Source organism: Dermacentor albipictus, chromosome 1 (assembly GCF_038994185.2).
Source record: "Dermacentor albipictus isolate Rhodes 1998 colony chromosome 1, USDA_Dalb.pri_finalv2, whole genome shotgun sequence".
Classification (NCBI taxonomy): domain Eukaryota; kingdom Metazoa; phylum Arthropoda; class Arachnida; order Ixodida; family Ixodidae; genus Dermacentor; species Dermacentor albipictus.
In genome coordinates, this window is record NC_091821.1 from 209,266,983 (window position 1) to 209,283,804 (window position 16,822).

At 40.5% G+C, this 16,822-nt stretch overlaps 1 protein-coding gene and 1 pseudogene across 4 annotated transcripts in view; both read left to right on the top strand.

Moving 5' to 3' along the window:
* The window catches only part of LOC135906653 (probable phosphorylase b kinase regulatory subunit beta), an 87,919-nt gene that overhangs the window by 53,841 nt on the left and 17,256 nt on the right, over window positions 1–16,822 (top strand). For all 4 annotated transcript variants that reach the window (XM_065438164.2, XM_065438166.2, XM_065438167.2 and 1 more), the window contains 5 exons: window positions 4,279–4,369; window positions 10,861–11,034; window positions 13,489–13,615; window positions 13,696–13,753; window positions 15,572–15,662. In XM_065438164.2, the coding sequence (XP_065294236.1) occupies window positions 4,279–4,369; window positions 10,861–11,034; window positions 13,489–13,615; window positions 13,696–13,753; window positions 15,572–15,662 (541 nt within the window). The remainder of the gene's footprint in view (window positions 1–4,278; window positions 4,370–10,860; window positions 11,035–13,488; window positions 13,616–13,695; window positions 13,754–15,571; window positions 15,663–16,822) is intronic.
* On the top strand, window positions 13,056–13,235 carry LOC135906693 (U2 spliceosomal RNA; annotated as a pseudogene).

The following is a 16,822-nucleotide window of genomic DNA, read 5'->3' on the forward strand; positions in this document are numbered from 1 at the left end:
GATTTTCATTAATGACTTAACACATCACATTTCTGTTCCAATAAGACTATTCGCTGACGACTGTGTTGTCTATAATAATATAGAATCTTCCAGTGACCAAATTAAATTGCAATGCAACCTTGATAACATTATGAAATGGTGTTCTCACTGGCAAATGGTTATAAATCCAACTAAATCAGTAAGCATGTCTATTACAAGAAAAAAGAAGATCCTGCTATTTCCTTATAGTATACATGGCAACAAGCTTAAAAGAGCAGAGGAACACAAATATTTGGGTTTATTATTTAGAAGTGACTTAAGCTGGAATAGGCATGTAGATGAAGTAAGTAAGAAGGCGAATAATGCGCTTTGGAGCCTAAGACGAAATTTACACACAGCAACCTCTGAAGTTAAAAACTTGGCCTATAGAACACTGGTCAGACCAATCATTGAGTACGCGAAAATTGTCTGGGATCCTTACACAGAGAAAAACCGTAAGAAACTTGAAAGGATTCAGAGGTTAGCTTCTCAATTCATCTTCAACAAATATGGTCGACTTCACTCCCCTTCAAAACTATGTCAGCTTGCAAATCGTCCCAATTTAGAATTAAGAACTAAGTATGATAGGCTGAAGTTCCTGTTCCTTATTATTCATAATAAAATAAAAATAAATAGGACGAACTATTTTGAAATTTCTAATAACGAATCTTCTAGACATCGCCACAGCATGTATATTCCCCCTCCGGTAAACCATAATGACACATTTAAATATAGCTTTTTTCCCAGAACGATAAAAGAGTGGAACATGCTTCCCGATTTCGTAGTTCAGTCTACCTCTTTAAATAGTTTTCTGAATAATTTGCATGCCATCATTTATTCTGAGGGCGCGGTCCGTTAATGATCTGACTTTCTGAATCATCTTATTTTTTGATTTTGTTATTATCTGTGTGTGTTCTTATTTTACATGCCTCAAGGTACATTGACTGTTTTTTTTTTGTATATGTAATGTAATTTCATTTTTGTACGTTGTATGATTCAAATGTGTTGACATTGTTTGTTTTATTTATTTATTTTCTCCACTCCTGTAATGGCCCTATGTAAGGGCTGACAGTATCAATAAAGAAAGAAAAAAAAATAGTGCTAATCAAGAGTATAGCACGTATAATGTTATATTTCAGCCGCTAAATTTGTTTTATCGCAGCAATACGAATCTCTGCTCTCATCCACCAAACAACCCGTTAGTGCATACTGTATCATACAAATAATGCTTCACTCACAGAACCACTAGAATGTCTTTCTCATTTCATACATCACAGTAGTCTGATAAAGAGCAAACACACCCCATGCCATTTTCTTTCCATGCTGCTTTCCAGTATATATTTATGAAATTAACCTGTTTGTTTACGAACTGCTTGTGCAGTGTGTGACGAGCTGTCGGCTAACATAATTCAAAAGAAAAATAAATAAAAAATATTTACAGAGTTAGTCGATATTAATTCCATTGCTAGAGATGACATGGATTCATGCTAAATGTGTGCTGATTTTATTAGGTTAGAAGTTGTTCTGTATATATAATATACATGGTGTCCCAACTATCATGCCCCAAGTTTTAAGAAAACACCGATTACTGTATGGAAATAAGGCCAAATGTGTGTTGTTTAGAGTCTTGTTCAGAAACTGACAGTAATTTTTAATCTGACACTCAATTATTTAATTAAAAGTAATATCTGACTTTTTCATTGTTCTTCTAATTGTCAAAGTGTCAATTAGGGGATTGTAGAGAATTGTTAGAGAAGCCAAAATGAGGTGTTTCCAGCAAGGTACACATCGCATTTATACTTTTTATGGCAAACTGAGAAAGCCCACAAAATAAGAAAAATACCATGCGACTGCTCAACCACCCACATGATATAGCAGCGCCATCCAACGGTCTCAGTTGGCAAATAAGCCGTTCATCTCAGGCTTGCCATTCAGGGCAGTGCATTTCCTTGATCTTGATACGCAATAATAGCCGGGAGCTGTTTGCACGTCAGGGAAAGAACATGTGTTCTGTCATCACTGCCACTCAGCCCACAGGGTGTCTACCAACCGGGAAAACCGGGAATTCTCAGGGATATTGAGTAGTCTGTAAAAACTCAGGAAAAACTCAGGGAATTAGTGCTTCAATCGGAGAAAATTAGCTGTCATTTTATTGAAAGGGAACGAAAGTCGCCCTACCTCTGGCTCGAGTAAAAGAGAGGAATCGTAACGAATTGTCTTTGACGCCGTGTCGTCGGCTGGAGCAGTTGCCGGTGCACAGTCAACGACTGATTTTCCGGACGCCTGATATTTGTGAAATGCCCGATAATGCGTACGATTTCGCGACACCACCACGTGCCCCATTGAGCCAAGGTATAAGAACGTCTGTAATTTCAGATGCAAGAAACTTTTGCTGTCTGATTTTCCTGGACTTTTTGCCGCGACCGCAGGTCCGAAGCGGCGTTACTCAAAGCCAACACCGCCGTTTTGATTATCTCGCCGCTTGGAACCAGCGCTCTCGCACGCAGATCCGCTGGTAGCCGTAGCAACCACCGCGACAACGCTAGGCTTAGCTGCTTCGACGTTGGCTATTAAGGTTCTTGCCATTTGGTGCTGTGTTTTTCATTAAAAGAATTCGCCGCTGTCAGTAATGGCACCGACTCCGCCTATGTAATGCTCGCGATTGGCTTCGAAGCTTAGCATGGCGCGTTGTATAATGCCGGTTCCCGATAGGCAGCTTCGCCTCAGCACAGCCATGTTACGCGGTGAAGCATATGGGAAGTATTGCGGTGAAGCTTAAGCGTAAGACGCAAGCAATTGTCACGGGACACACGTATTCCATAATTATACACGCCTGCACCCGCCGTCTCCTGTCACAGTACGAGCACCGATATGCCTAATAAGTGTACTGGCAGGCCTTCAGAGCTTTTTCAGACTTGCCTGTGAGGATTTGAGCCCTTAAGGGCAGTAAAAGACATGCATTCTTTTTAGGAGTGCCCGATTAGATTTTTCGGACATTTTCGTGGCCCCTAGGGAGTACAAAAAGTCGGACGTTGGCTGTACAACTGGCCAAGAGGATGCTTCAAATGGTCCGTGGGTTGAACGCGCAGCGGAACGAGGACAAGAACAGAAATGACCGTCGCATTGAGGAATGATCGGGAAAAGAACTGTGCCACCTCTTCTTTGAAGAAGCTTGAGCTCAAAAAGCAAAGTGTTGGCTGATGCAAAGATGCAGGCGACCCTCATCCAAATCAAAATGAACTCTTGAAAGTAGTGAAACACAAAATGGAGGCATTGAAATGGAGGCACTCAATTTACAATGGGCTTTATAATTTTTCTTTTTCGAGGATATTTTATTTGCTGTGCATTTTACTATCCCCTACCTTCAGTTTTCTATTTTGAATAAAATAAACAATACTCCTTACTATTCAAACTGGATTAAGTTGGGTTTCTTTTTTTTTTAATGCTTACTTGAGAGTGACAGCATTGGGCGACGTGGTGTCCCATCCTGTCTTGACATAAATAAAGTTCTGTGTCGCTCAGGCAAAACTTGGAAAACTCGGGGAATTTGGAAATGTCAACTTGGTAGACACCTTGGCCCAGTAACAGAGGAAGAGCTTGCTTTCCTTCGAACACTGCTTGATAGCACTACTGTTCTGTGGGCGTTAGTATACTCAATCACATGTTATTTTTTCATATTTCATGGGATTTCTCTATTTGCCAGAAAAAGCAATTGCACTATGTATACCTTGCTGGAAACACCTCAGTGTGGAGCTCCCTTCTGCTCCACTTGACAGCAGCAGTCTCCTGAGCATAGTGATAGCAGAGGACGAGGCTTGTACCATGCCAAATGCAGAGGAGCACAGGGTGGAGGAAAAAATGGGGCACGGGCTGTGTGCTCAGCTTTCCGAGACATGGCCATCATATAGCTTGCGAGCACTGGACCGGGCTAGCTGAAATGTGCATCAGCAGTTTGTGATGCCATTGAGTCTACAAGTTTTGTATTTTATGATGTATGGTAGAGTTCTTGCAGCACACCCTATGCCACAAAACCATGTTGCACTTGGCAGATGTCTTTAACTGGGTACATTAAAAGGCGATATAAATTATGATTTAATGTGAAGTCTGAAAATCCAAGCACCGTATCATTTTTAAGGAGTTGGCAACTATCAATAAAGAAAGAAAAGGCTTAGTATCTCTTTAAACAGAAATTGTTTTATTTCAGTCTTTCAGTCTAATGAGGAGTTGGGATTAACATTAAATTTTTATTTTCTGGTCTAGAGATGCCCACTTCAAGGAACTGCTAGACCTCCTAGCGATGCTGAAAAAGGGCCACTGTGATGGGCTGAAAGTGCGTTTGGGAAGGCTACAAGTGAGTTGATTTATCACTTTTGTGTTTTTATTTAGAGGCTGATTAAAATAATGGTGAAGGGGATGAAAGTCTCTTTAAATCGTAGTTCCATCTATTCTCTGCCTAGCCATGTGCCTGGTTGTGCGATGGTGTACCTAGTTGTACTACATGCCTAGTTGGTCATATGTACTTAATGGGAAGGCCATGTAACATGACTAGTGCATGACTTGACCAAACAAAGGCCAAGCATGAAAGAGAAAAATTGTCATCCACCTGAGTAGCACGAAGGTACAAAGGAAACCCATAGATGACAATTTTACCCTTTAATGTATGGCCTTTACTTTTTGTTCTGGCATACTTGTGCTCAGCAGGACTTGCTCTATATGAGGATATACAGGAGTGTGGTCTTCGGTGGAATGGTGACATCCTTAAATATCATGCTTCGGAGTGACTGATGGACGCTTTCACTTTGTCCACCTAGCTAAGCACAACTCCCGCAGACTTTTGTAGGTGTGCATACAACTATGCATTTCAGTCTACAAATTTGCTATTACTTTTGCAAGTGAGACAGCTGGAAAAAGTGGCAGAAGAGCATGTGTCAATGGAACGCTGTACAGTTGAAGAATGACAAAAGACTTTGTTCAGTAGTTTCAAGCAAGATACCAAAGGGTGTCACCATTAACCCTTTGAGAGTCGATTTTTTTCGCCATATGCGACTGACCAGGGTCGATATCTTTTATTGCAGATTCCGATTCTTCTTAGGGACGGTAAAGTGAGAAAAAATATTTTGCGTTGGTATATATGTACTCTTCATTCATGAATAACAACAATAAAAAAGGAAATAAGCTTATAAGAATTAAAAATTTGATGCATTGTTATTACACATAGTTCAAGGCTTTGAAAATGCGCACACGAGAATATTTCGCAAGTCTCCAATGTTCCTGCTCTTACACTAATATGTACGTCCATAGCGTAATCAAACTGTGTAGGTGCGCGCACTCAAGAAAACTGTGTGGTTGTGTGCCCGTCAAAAAAGCAAAACGTGTGACAAACTTCCGCTAATCTTCATCTTATCACCAACCAGAGGCAATTATTTTTCACGAGTCTCCAAAAAAAGAAAAACGGAAACGCATGCACGGCGGCATCCTTCCTATACACATTCCTGTGAGCACTAAACGAGCGAGAAAGAAGCAGTCACCCTTTGAGCAATTAGTAACGAGATAGTTATCAGTTTTGCAAGCGCAAGAAGCCGAAACCACCTGCGGAACAAAACCCAATCTGCCGCCCGTGTGCACGCGCTAATGTGCTAGCGGCAGTATATAGACGCGCTGGAGCAAACTAGCTCTAAAACAAACCATGCAACGAAAACCGAGAGAGCGAGGTGTGTTAAAAAAATTCCCTGTATTCTCCCACACAGTGGCAGCACATGACAGAAAAAGAAAAGTTAGGAAATTGGCGCACTTTTTAAACGTACAGACAGCGCCGAAAATATACGGCCTCAACCATTTTGGACTTGTTCGCAGCGCCGTATATTTACGTCATTGACCCTCAAAGAGTTAAGTCTGAAAACACCTGCCAGCATATACTTGCCTTTTGCTCTTCTTACTGAGCTAGTACACTTGTAGCGTCCACAAAGTGTGGTTATGAGCTGATAACCTCATACTATATTTTTCAGAGAACAATGCTGTACCCAAAGTGGTAAAAGAAAGGAATGAAGTTCACTCACTGCGAGATAGGTGCATGGAGTTGTTTCCCAAAATCGCACTCCATAATGCTGTACTTGCTCATTTAATATCACGCCTCATTTGTGTAATATACTGGGTGTACCATTTAACTTGGACGAAGATTTAAAAGAAACTCAGGAGCTCTAGAGAAATTGTACCGACTGCATAGCAGCCATAGCCGTGTGTATTTACAGCCAGTAGTTCTTTCATCATGAAGTATTAATTAATTAATTGATTTTAATTAGTGAACTTTCTGACTATTGCTTGAATCGCAAACGTATCACTTACAAAGTTGCAGGGCACCTCAAATAACCTCCGAATCAAGCATTTGTTTCATGCTGAGATTTTCCTCGTTGGTTTTTCTGAGAAAGAACAAAAGCATGCGAAACATCAAAAATACGAAAAAGATACATGCTCACGCTCTGCTACTCAAGCACTCCCAAGCGAATAGCCATGGATACACGACTTTACTCTTTACCCTCACAGTAGTGTGCGCGACGGCAGTACGGAGGCCGGAACCTGAAGTTCATCAGTGTGGAGGATTTAAAGAAAAGGGGGTTGGGGGGGGTCATATGCACTCATACCGTGTACATCTTCATCAGAAACTTGAAGACTGAGATTTTGAAAACAGAATTGACTTTGCCAATTAGATTTTCATGAAATGTGAAGAAGAACCGGACTTTCCCACTCGCGTGCTTTGGGCGGATGATGCTAATTCCTTCAGGAACGCACAAGTTAATCTTCACCGTACACGCTACTGGAGTGATAGGAACCCCCACTGGCTGACACAAACACGACACCAATACCAGTAGTCATTTAATGTGTGGTGTGGTATTTTTGATTGCAACATGATTGTACCCATCTTTTTTTTTGACAACACACTAACAACGCAGTGCTATGTCAACGACATCCTCGAGGGCCCCGTGAACGACGTCATTTGCAGCGTTCCACTTGCGCACCTTCAGAACATCTGATTTCAACACAACGGTGCTCCTGCGCATAGTAGTAGTCAGTCTTGAACGTGGCTCGACGAGCTTTTTCCTAGACAGTAGATTGGTCGGCATAGACCTGTACCCTAGCCTGCAAGGTCGCCGGACATGACACTGCTGAACTTCTTCTTGAGGGGCTACGTGAAAGGTAGCATGTATAGCAGCGAAACTACCACACCGGACGCCATAACGGCAAAAATAAGCACAGTCTGCTGCAAGATTCTAAAGTCGTTGGTCAAAGCTGCAATAGCACAAGTGTTGTAAAGAAGCAAGTGCTGTATTGCTCCAGACGGGGACCTGTTTGAGCACATGCTATAAGTAGCAGTGGAAAATAACTGCTCACAACTGGTGTAAAATGTGACTGTTTAACGCATCTTCATGATGTCATCCTATCCTTACATAAAAAAAAGCTTGCAACAAAGACAGAAATGGGTAAAAAACTGCTTTGTTTTGCCTCTTTTCCAGAGTTCAAGAGACAGGAAGGGTAAATGGCTAAACCAGTTGCACCTTTAGATGTTTCTTTGTGGGTGGCTGAGAAACCTTACGTGCTTTTATTTTTTATAGAAATAAACTCCTGAGTAGATCTTTTCTGTTCTTTTGATAGCTGCCTTTTTTTTCATGCTCTTTTGCACAGTTTTTTTTTTTTACATTAGTTGAATTTCTTTTGTAGCTTTGTTTCATGGTACGCTAAGTTAAAGCTATCCCGAGTGCCTCATGATCTCTCAACCTCTCGAGCCATCCTACACGGCAAAGCCCTGTACAATGCGGTGATAATTGAATGAAGCTGTATTTCATTCAAAGGTTGCTTGGAGGCGCTTGACTAGCGGCGCATGAGCACGCATCTATTTCATATTTAGCGTATTTTGCAGGCATCTGTTTTTTTCTTAGAAAAAACAACCAGGCATGCTTCAGCGCAAAATAAATGATTGATTCGGAGGTTATTTAAGGTGCTCTACAACTTTGTAATTGACATGTTTGCAGTTCAAGCAATAATTAAATAGTTCATTCATTAAAAGCAATTAATCAAATAATGCTTTGTGATTAAAAAAATACTGGCCGTAAGTACACATGACTGCTGCTACTGTGCAATCGGTGCAATTTCTCTAGTGCTCTTGGGTTTTTTTTAAATCTTGGTCCAAGTTAACTGGGACACCCAGTATACCCTCGCTATACCAGTTGTCCTACATAACTTGAGCCAAACATTAAAGATATGCAAATGCCACGTAGCTGCACAGAACCAAGGTAATGTTTTTGGCCATCGCTTGGAGATACTCAGACTATTTTTCTGTGTTCTGCCTAATTACACAATTAGTCTTAATTAATTAATCAAGTTCTCAAACATTATAACTAGATTGAAAGTGTCGACGAGAAAATGTAGAGCTACATGAAAAATTTTCAATCCAGATTTGTGTTGATCAGTACATGGTATATAAAGGTGTTTTGCCAAGCTTGAGAGAAGCCAGCGAATACGAAAAAAAGTGCTGCGCGTAGCCAGTCGCACACCAATTTTTCGCGTATTCATGGTCTTCTTTCATGTTTGGATAAACACTTTCATGTACCATGTAGTTAGCGACAGAAAGCTGAATTGGGATTTTTCATGTTGCTCCACAATTTTCTCATTGACGCTTTTCATCTAATTAAAATATATGAGAAGTTGATTAATTAATTAAAACGAAATATGTAATTAGGCAGAATGCATAAAATATCTACAAGCAACGGCAAACGACATTAACTTGGTTCTGTTGAGCTACGTGGAGTTTGCATATTCTTAAAGTTTGGCTCAAGTTACGTGGGACAACTGGTATTGTGGAACTTCCTTTTTTCCAATCCTACATAACTTTGATTACACTAGCTGCAAGAAGGTTTTAAAGTGATAGCTAGAATTGAGAAACCTCCCTAATGTCTGCCACTGCTGTTGTTTCCTGTGTTTGTCACTGGAATTGCAAAGTACTTTGCCAGAACTTTATAAAAAAATGAAGAAAGAAATGTCACAATGCCCTGCCAAGGATTCAAACTCTGGACCCATAGAATGCTAGTCAAAGATTGTACCTCTCATACTGCACGTGGAATGATGCTGTGCCTGGCCTCTTGAGCAATCATTAATATAACTGGTTGATGCCACGCTCTGCAGCTTATCTGTAAACCAGTGCCAAAGTGAAAAAACATAAACAAAGCCAGTTGGCAAAAAGTGAAAGGCAGGAGACGAAAGTGGAAGAAGAAACTGTCATGTCTTTCGCTTCTCCAACATTGGAAATCACCACCTACACAAATGGAAGGTGATTCAGACTAGAGACACCATGACTAAAGTTTCTTTTTCTCAAAAGGAGAATGCTTGCCTACATCTGTGAATGTTTATAACAAATGATACTGCACGGAACAGTGCAATATTTACACCACAAAATATTGTGCCCGCTGTCTCATTACTGCTTTGCATTATAGGTAAAAGAAATTTCTTTATTTACCTTTTTACTGGTTTCTATATGTCAGTGTAAGAAGGCGAGGTACCGTACCTCCGTGTATCAGAGGCTCTTTCTCACTACCTTGACTGGCAGCTGCAAATGACTTTCCTTCCCTGCCTTCTCCCATATCAGAGCCGAGGACCCATGTGACGTTTACATCAGGACCCTGTCTAGTTTATTCTTTTCCTTCTCCCTTTTTTTTACTGCATGGAACAATTCCAGAAACCGTTTTGCATGCTCTGCATTTCGCAGAAGCTCCCAAGTTTTTCATGCTGCTAGCTATTTGTGCAGTGCAGGTGACACATGTGATGTGAAGTGCTACACATGTGACAAACATTACTGGCATGTAGAATGACTCCCCGAGAAGGGCGCAGGGGATTTTGTTTCCATTTTTAGCAGTTTTCATGCCCTACAATTATGTACTGATGCTTTGCAGACATAATCAGTACTGCATGATCTACGCACTGCAATTGTTTGCGACACCCAAACCTAGTGAGAGGCTGTTTAGAAAGTAGAAATAGGTAGAGATTGAGCTACTTTGTTAGTGGTGACAGACCTGTTTAGTAGTGTTTGAGGTAAAGGGTCATTCTCGGTTCCAAAAATTTGAGCATACGGCAACAAAAATTTAGATTGAAATTTCACCATGTTATAATAAGCAAGTCCCGTTTAACATTGGAAAAGGTAACTGTACCTTAAGGGCTAATGTATATTTTCCCAGAGTGTGACAAATGCTGCTACAAAGCTAATCTATTAGAGGTACCTTGGACTAGGGCTGGCGCTTGACTGGCTGCCTAGTATGTAGCACCCCACAAGGCGCAGTGTGATGTGTGTCAGGGAGAGTGCATTGGAGGAAGTTTTATAAGGCTGAGGCGGTTGAGGAATGAGAGCTCAATAATTAGGACGGCTGTGCAGGCTGGGCTACATGAAAGGACTACACACATGTTTACAGACCATATGTGACTTGCCGGCATGGACCACATATTTGATATCTGTGATCTATAATTTGTAAAAATGGAAAGCGGAAATGTAATGTAGAATGGTTAGTTAGCATTATGTGTCAACTTTCTGAAAAGGTTCAAAGGCACCATTTTCCTGACCAGAGTTCTCTGGTCCTCTTGCCATGGCCTTCTTAGAACTTCCAGTGCTGCAGAGCAAATTTGAGAGCAATTCTACATCAGCCCTGCCCTGCACCTCAAATCTTTTTTTTTTTTTTTTTGTCTTAGTTACCTATGAAGATACGTGCCACCAAAATAAAGCTGTTATTGCAAAGCTGTTATTGTAAATTTCACTTAAAAATTGTTGCTGTGCACATAACCTTGTTTGTTGGCTTTATTACACAGAATCTCATTTCTTCATCGTGCATTGAGCACTTGGATTTCCTGCACCTGCTGCCACATGATGCCCTTCCCAAGTTTGATGCCTTCCAGCAGCTTGAGCATACCAACACTGGCTACCAGAGCCTAACTGATGTGTCCAAAGTCCACAAATACAGCGAGCCATCTTATGATTATTCGGTCAGCAGTTTCTAACATACTCTTCATGCTTACTTGATTTTATGTAAGCATCCCTGCTTAGTGATTTTAATCAGTCACCTTAGCTACATGCTGATGAATGTTTTCTGTGTCTCTTGTCACCAATTGTGTGTGGTGCCATTAAAGCTGGTAGTGGTTTCAACTTACACGAGACTAAGGTACCCTATTTTAACTGCTTCTTCCCTGTTTTAATTTTTGTTTAGGGTTTTACGTGCCAAAACCACGGTATGATTATGAGGCACGCCATAGTAAGAGACTCCGGAGTAATTTGGACCACCTGGGGTTCTGTAATGTGCACCTAAATCTAAGTACACAGGTGTTTTTGCATTTCGCTCCCAATGAAATGCAGCTGTCATGGCCAAGATTTGATCCCGCAATGAATTTTCAGCTTCGAAAAAAAAAAATTATCTTTTAATATATTAAATGCCTATTGTTATTTTGTTTCTTTTCTTTCTTCTTTTTCTTTTTTCACATATTCATTTTTGTCGGTTACTGCTGTGCAGGCCCTGAGAAAAATACTTTTGACCCAAACTTTTCCCATATTTTATTTCACATTAGTCATGCATATCTAGCCACAATTATGGGACACTGAAATGAATTCAACTTTTGAATGCATATTGTAGTCTAAGACCAGGAACTCTGTGATGTCAACAAATTTTGCATGAACAGCTCCTTGTGATATGTTGCTCTGAGAAATAGAGTGCTGCTAATTAGCTGTATGGGTAACGGCCAAGTAAAATTTTCTCCTGGGGAAAGGGGTGTCAGTATCCTTACAGTATCGTCACTTTTCTTTTTTTCAATATAGTTTTCTTTTTGCTGAGTAACAATCAGCACCACCAACTTTATATTATAGTTCAGGTTAGCTTGTTTGATTTGTGCAAAGAAGCTTAGTGCAAAGAAGTACCGTGTAAAGTGGTTGCCTAAACCAGCTTAAAGCACTTTCCAATGGGCAAACAAGATTGCTTGGAGCTACTATTAAAGTGCTTCTGGGAGAGCTCACACCTTTGTTGGTTATGGCACTGCTGATGCCAGCTTGAGACTTCAGAAGAGCACTCTGTTCCAAGTGCTCCCGTTCACCCACTGGAAAGCTTCAGCACATTGCTTCCATTGGAATTCAATATTCCTGGCTTTTTAATGTGGCGAGCTGCAAAAATTAGCCTTTGCAGGCCTGCTGTCAGGATCAGTTGAGTTCCATTTCTGCTTAGCTATTTGCAGTTGCAGTAAATTTCGCGTGCACTAGATGAACTGTCACTGTGCCAAAGCTACTTATCATATCCTCATCAGTCGATAGGGATGAAGTGAAACTTTATAGTGAACTCATTGGCATACCTTTATTGTGGTTGTCACAGTTGAGCCATAATTTGCATTTCGACAATTGCTGTAAATACTTGCTGTGAAGTGCTAAGAGCTATCATTTGTCGATACACTAGTGAGTATTATTGATTACGATTAAGACATCTGGTAATGAGAAGATGAAAAAAAAAATTGGCTGTTAATTTTTTGTATAAAGAAAGCAAGGCAAACAAGCAATAATGGTCGTCTAAGGCATCTAGGCTCTTCTGTATTTTTTTTCTTCAAACTGGACTATCCAAATTAAATTATCTATTTAAACTATGTATGTTATTTTTCTCTAATGTAGCTTTCACTTAACTTTACTGAAGCATGCCTTCATATGTTATCAAATCGTGTTAAGGAAGTCACTGTGTGCCATATTGATTAACAAAAAAAAATCATAAGCCATTCCATTCTGTAAAGGTGGATGACCAGCAAAGCTGTTTAGCGTACGAAGTAAAGGTGACACAGAATTTTGAACATAAGTACGGACTCATTCGTTGTAATTTTTATCTACATTCGTGTGGACAATGGGACCGCCACCCTGAGGAGCCGAAGGAAACTAGACATGCATGACGTTTTGACGGGACTGTCACCATGAGAGAACAAAAGGAAAGGAGATAACCAAGTGCTTGGAACACCAACAAAGAGTGGGCGGTGCGAACGTAGACATGGCCGACGCGGGTCAAAGTGTAGTATCTGTTTTTATCAGCTTAATATCTGGTAGGGGTTGCATTTGGACCTAAGACATCAAACTTATTTTTGCAAGTTGGCAGAGTGCTTGAAGCCTGCTTTATCTCTGCTACAGGTTGACCTGGTATTGCGCTATCTTCAGGATTGGCCCACAGTTTTTGGTCTGTGGACATGAATCCGCTGGAAACTAGCCATATGCAGCTTCACTGTAAAAAAAGTTTGAATTCACCGCCACCTCTTATTTCACCAGATAAATTTCATTTTTATTGCATCAAGTAAAGTTAGAGACCCACTAAAGTTTGTGTACAACACTGTCTCTTGATTACCCCATATCTTTATAGCCTTTTAGTTGCTTTAAGACGCTTGTAAAGCAAAGGGGTGTGCAACAAGAGCTTCCACATTTTGTTGCAGTCGTTCTATTCAAAGTCAAACAACGAAATCGTAGAGGCCTTGGTCAGTGTGGACACACTGAATGGTCAGAGCCAACTGCTGGGCATATTGTGGAGCAGAGTGAGCCCAAGTTTCACCATAGACGGAGGCACGTATTTCTTCCTTGTAACACACGTCAGCATGGTGCAACCACTTGCATCAAATTCAACCTTTCTTTTTTTTTTCCAGTGATGCTCAAGGACAGGCTGGAAAAGCTGACAAGACAGGCAGGTGCACTCAAACACTGGTAGGATCATTGCACTGAATTGTGGTACAGTTAAACCTCGATATAGCAAACTTCAGTATAATGAAATTCTCGATATAGCGAAGTATTTTACTTATCATAACCTCTTGTCTATAGAACACCATGTATTTAGAACCTCGATGTAACGAAGTGTATTTGTATGCGATTTCAATATAACAAAATTTCACTGCCGCAGCAAAGGAATACCGAGATAATTGAAACTTCTGCGGATGCAGATGCTCAAATGATTGAATTACAAGCGGCTGCTTGCAAACACACTTCTCCAATTGTGCGCTCGGTGACAAGAGCGACCACTGAAGTGGAGCACTATAATATTCCAGCATAAAGGCCAAGTGCGATAAGTTCCTATCGCACCCCGCGCACTTGTGCTTTAGGTGTGAGTGAAAGTTTGCAAGAATGAGACAAGAAAGATGGTGGCTTCACGAGTCCCACCTTCCCGCGCGAGCAAAGGGGGGGGGGGGGGGGAGCGAGCTTGCGGTAACGTGATCAAGCGCACATGAGGGGACGAGGCGGGGGAGGGTTACTTTACGCACGTCTCAATTTCTGGCGCATGTCTCGGCTGTGGCTGCGCATGGCTATAAGCGCGTCTGAGCGCATACGCAGCCGTGCACACTGTTTTAGAGGTAATCTGCCGCCTGTGCGAAGAGTGGGCTTGCCGAGACAGCGTCGCACCATATAAGCTTTCTTCTCGCACGTTTAGTATTGGAGATTGCATAATCTCGAATTTTGGTGAGCCGTTGGAGTGAGAGGCTGATGAAGCATTCGCTCCGCAGTGCCGGCTCTTTTCCTGATAGCGTCGCCCCAGTGCGAAGGACTTTATCAGCGGTGGAGGCGGAGTGCACGTGAAAGCGTGGCTGGCTTCGCCTAATTCATACCGCTGAGATGTGAAGATATCGTCGATGTGGCATGATACCATACCATTCTTCGCCGGCTCCCAAATTCATCAAAATGAATTGTTTTTTCATTCATGATTGCTTTTTTCTATTGCCCTATAATTTGGAAAATTCTGCGGCCCCTTTCCTTGTAAGAAAAATCGATCGGCAACTGTACTTATTTGCATAAAAGATCGAATTTCATTGCAACAAAATTTCGATATCACGAGGCAAATTGCCAATTTTACCGAGTTCGTTATATAGAGGTTTCACTAGTTATAGTGATGCACAGTAATTCCTGTAATTTGTTGCAAGTACTGGCTGACTGGGAATTAATTTAACTAGTCATTGGCAGTGGCACTTCAAGGAGCTGTACTTGGTGACGCTTTTGAGGGATGCATAAAACTTAATGTAAAGTTTTATCTTCTTTTGAAGATGACCTTGTGGTCTTCTCGCCATCATACATACCTGCATTATGGTTTTGCATTCCCTTATAATATGCCAATGCACTATTATATGTAACATAACTTAGTAGTATACATAGGCAGTTTTTTCAATATGCTTGTTAAATAAAAAAACTGTACACAAGCAGACAGGAAAGCCAAAGAATTGTAGTGTCGTCCTCCCTCATCCTATTCATGTGCCCTTTCTTTCAATTCAATGACTATGTACCAGCTAGCCTAACAATGAACTATCTTGCTGTTCATAGTACTCATTAAAAAAAAAATACTGGCAACCTAGGCTGCTGATGAAGACCGCAGCAAATGCTGCCACATAGTTGGTACACTCACTGGTGTCTAGAAGAGTGTAACTTTGAGAAATGAAAATGGTGTTCTGCTGATTTTTTTTTTCATTTACCATATTGTTGTCTGTTTGGTGAAACCTTACCATATGTATTTATTATAATATATGCATGCATACCTTCTAGGGCAGTCGTGCGTCGCTGCTCCAGCATTTTAGGAAAGGTTGTGGACAGTCTCAGTCCTTACATCACAGCCATTTTGGTCAATGGAAAACAGGCAAGTTTGGTTCCTTTAGCCACACAATGCATCAAAACCGTCTGATATACAAGCGTTTGTAAAAAGCACACTTTTGTGCAGCATGAGCTAAGTGAATTATATATATTGGTGCAAAAGTTGATGAAAATTTTCTTACATAGTCTCGCAGGCTTTGATATTACAAATAAATCTTGTTAATTCTGCGTAGTCAAGCTGAAGGTTGATTTAGATGTGTTGGATTAGTCAACAGTGAAAAATAATTAGGAATCATGTATAATGTTCCTTCTGGATTATTTCATAAATACAATGCGGGCTTTTGTCTCTACTTTCCAGTTAAAATAGACCCCATGCTATGTTTAGAACTGTGCTCCCAACATAACACTAGATTTTCTTTCTTATGTGTAACTTTTTTACCCGCGCAACAGGCTTTACCACTGAGTGTATGAGTGATGGAAGAAAAAAAAACAAACATTAAAGCTCATGCGATGAAGACTACACCTTGTATGCAATATGGAGCAACACAGCGAAATTTGGCATTATTGGGGTGTGGTTGACAGATATAGTTAGAAGAGGGCTATTGTTTTGTGAGGTCATACTGCTCATGGCTAATAAGGAGCCTAGCTAGGCGGGATAGATAATCTTATTTCAGTTTTGTGTATTTCCATATCACATCCAATTTTAGTATTAATTCATGTAATTTTATTAACATTGTTTTTAGCTTTTGTTTAGCTTCTAACATTGTTTTTAGCTTTTGTTTTGCGTAACATTTAGCTTTTCTCTTTCAGTTATAGCAAACATTTTACAGACACCCATTCATATGTGCATGTGATATATATATGTCACATTGAAAAAAAAAAAGAAAATTATGCAGGTGTTTTGATTTCAACATTGATTTCACCGGGGAATAATGTGGAAAAATGGAGGTTGATGCACAAGTGAAAAGATTTCTGTAATAAACTGACATTTGGCCATTGGTCCTGCCCCCAATGGAGTTTCCTTTTTTTCTGTGTATATACAGCTAAATGCCCATATAATTAACTTCAATTAATTAACTTCAGAGTGAAACCACTTCACAAAAGTGGAGACAATTGGAAACAATTGATCAAGAACTACCGCCCAATTTCGCTAACATCGACTGCTTGTAAACTACTTGAGCACGTAATTCACAATCACATATCAGA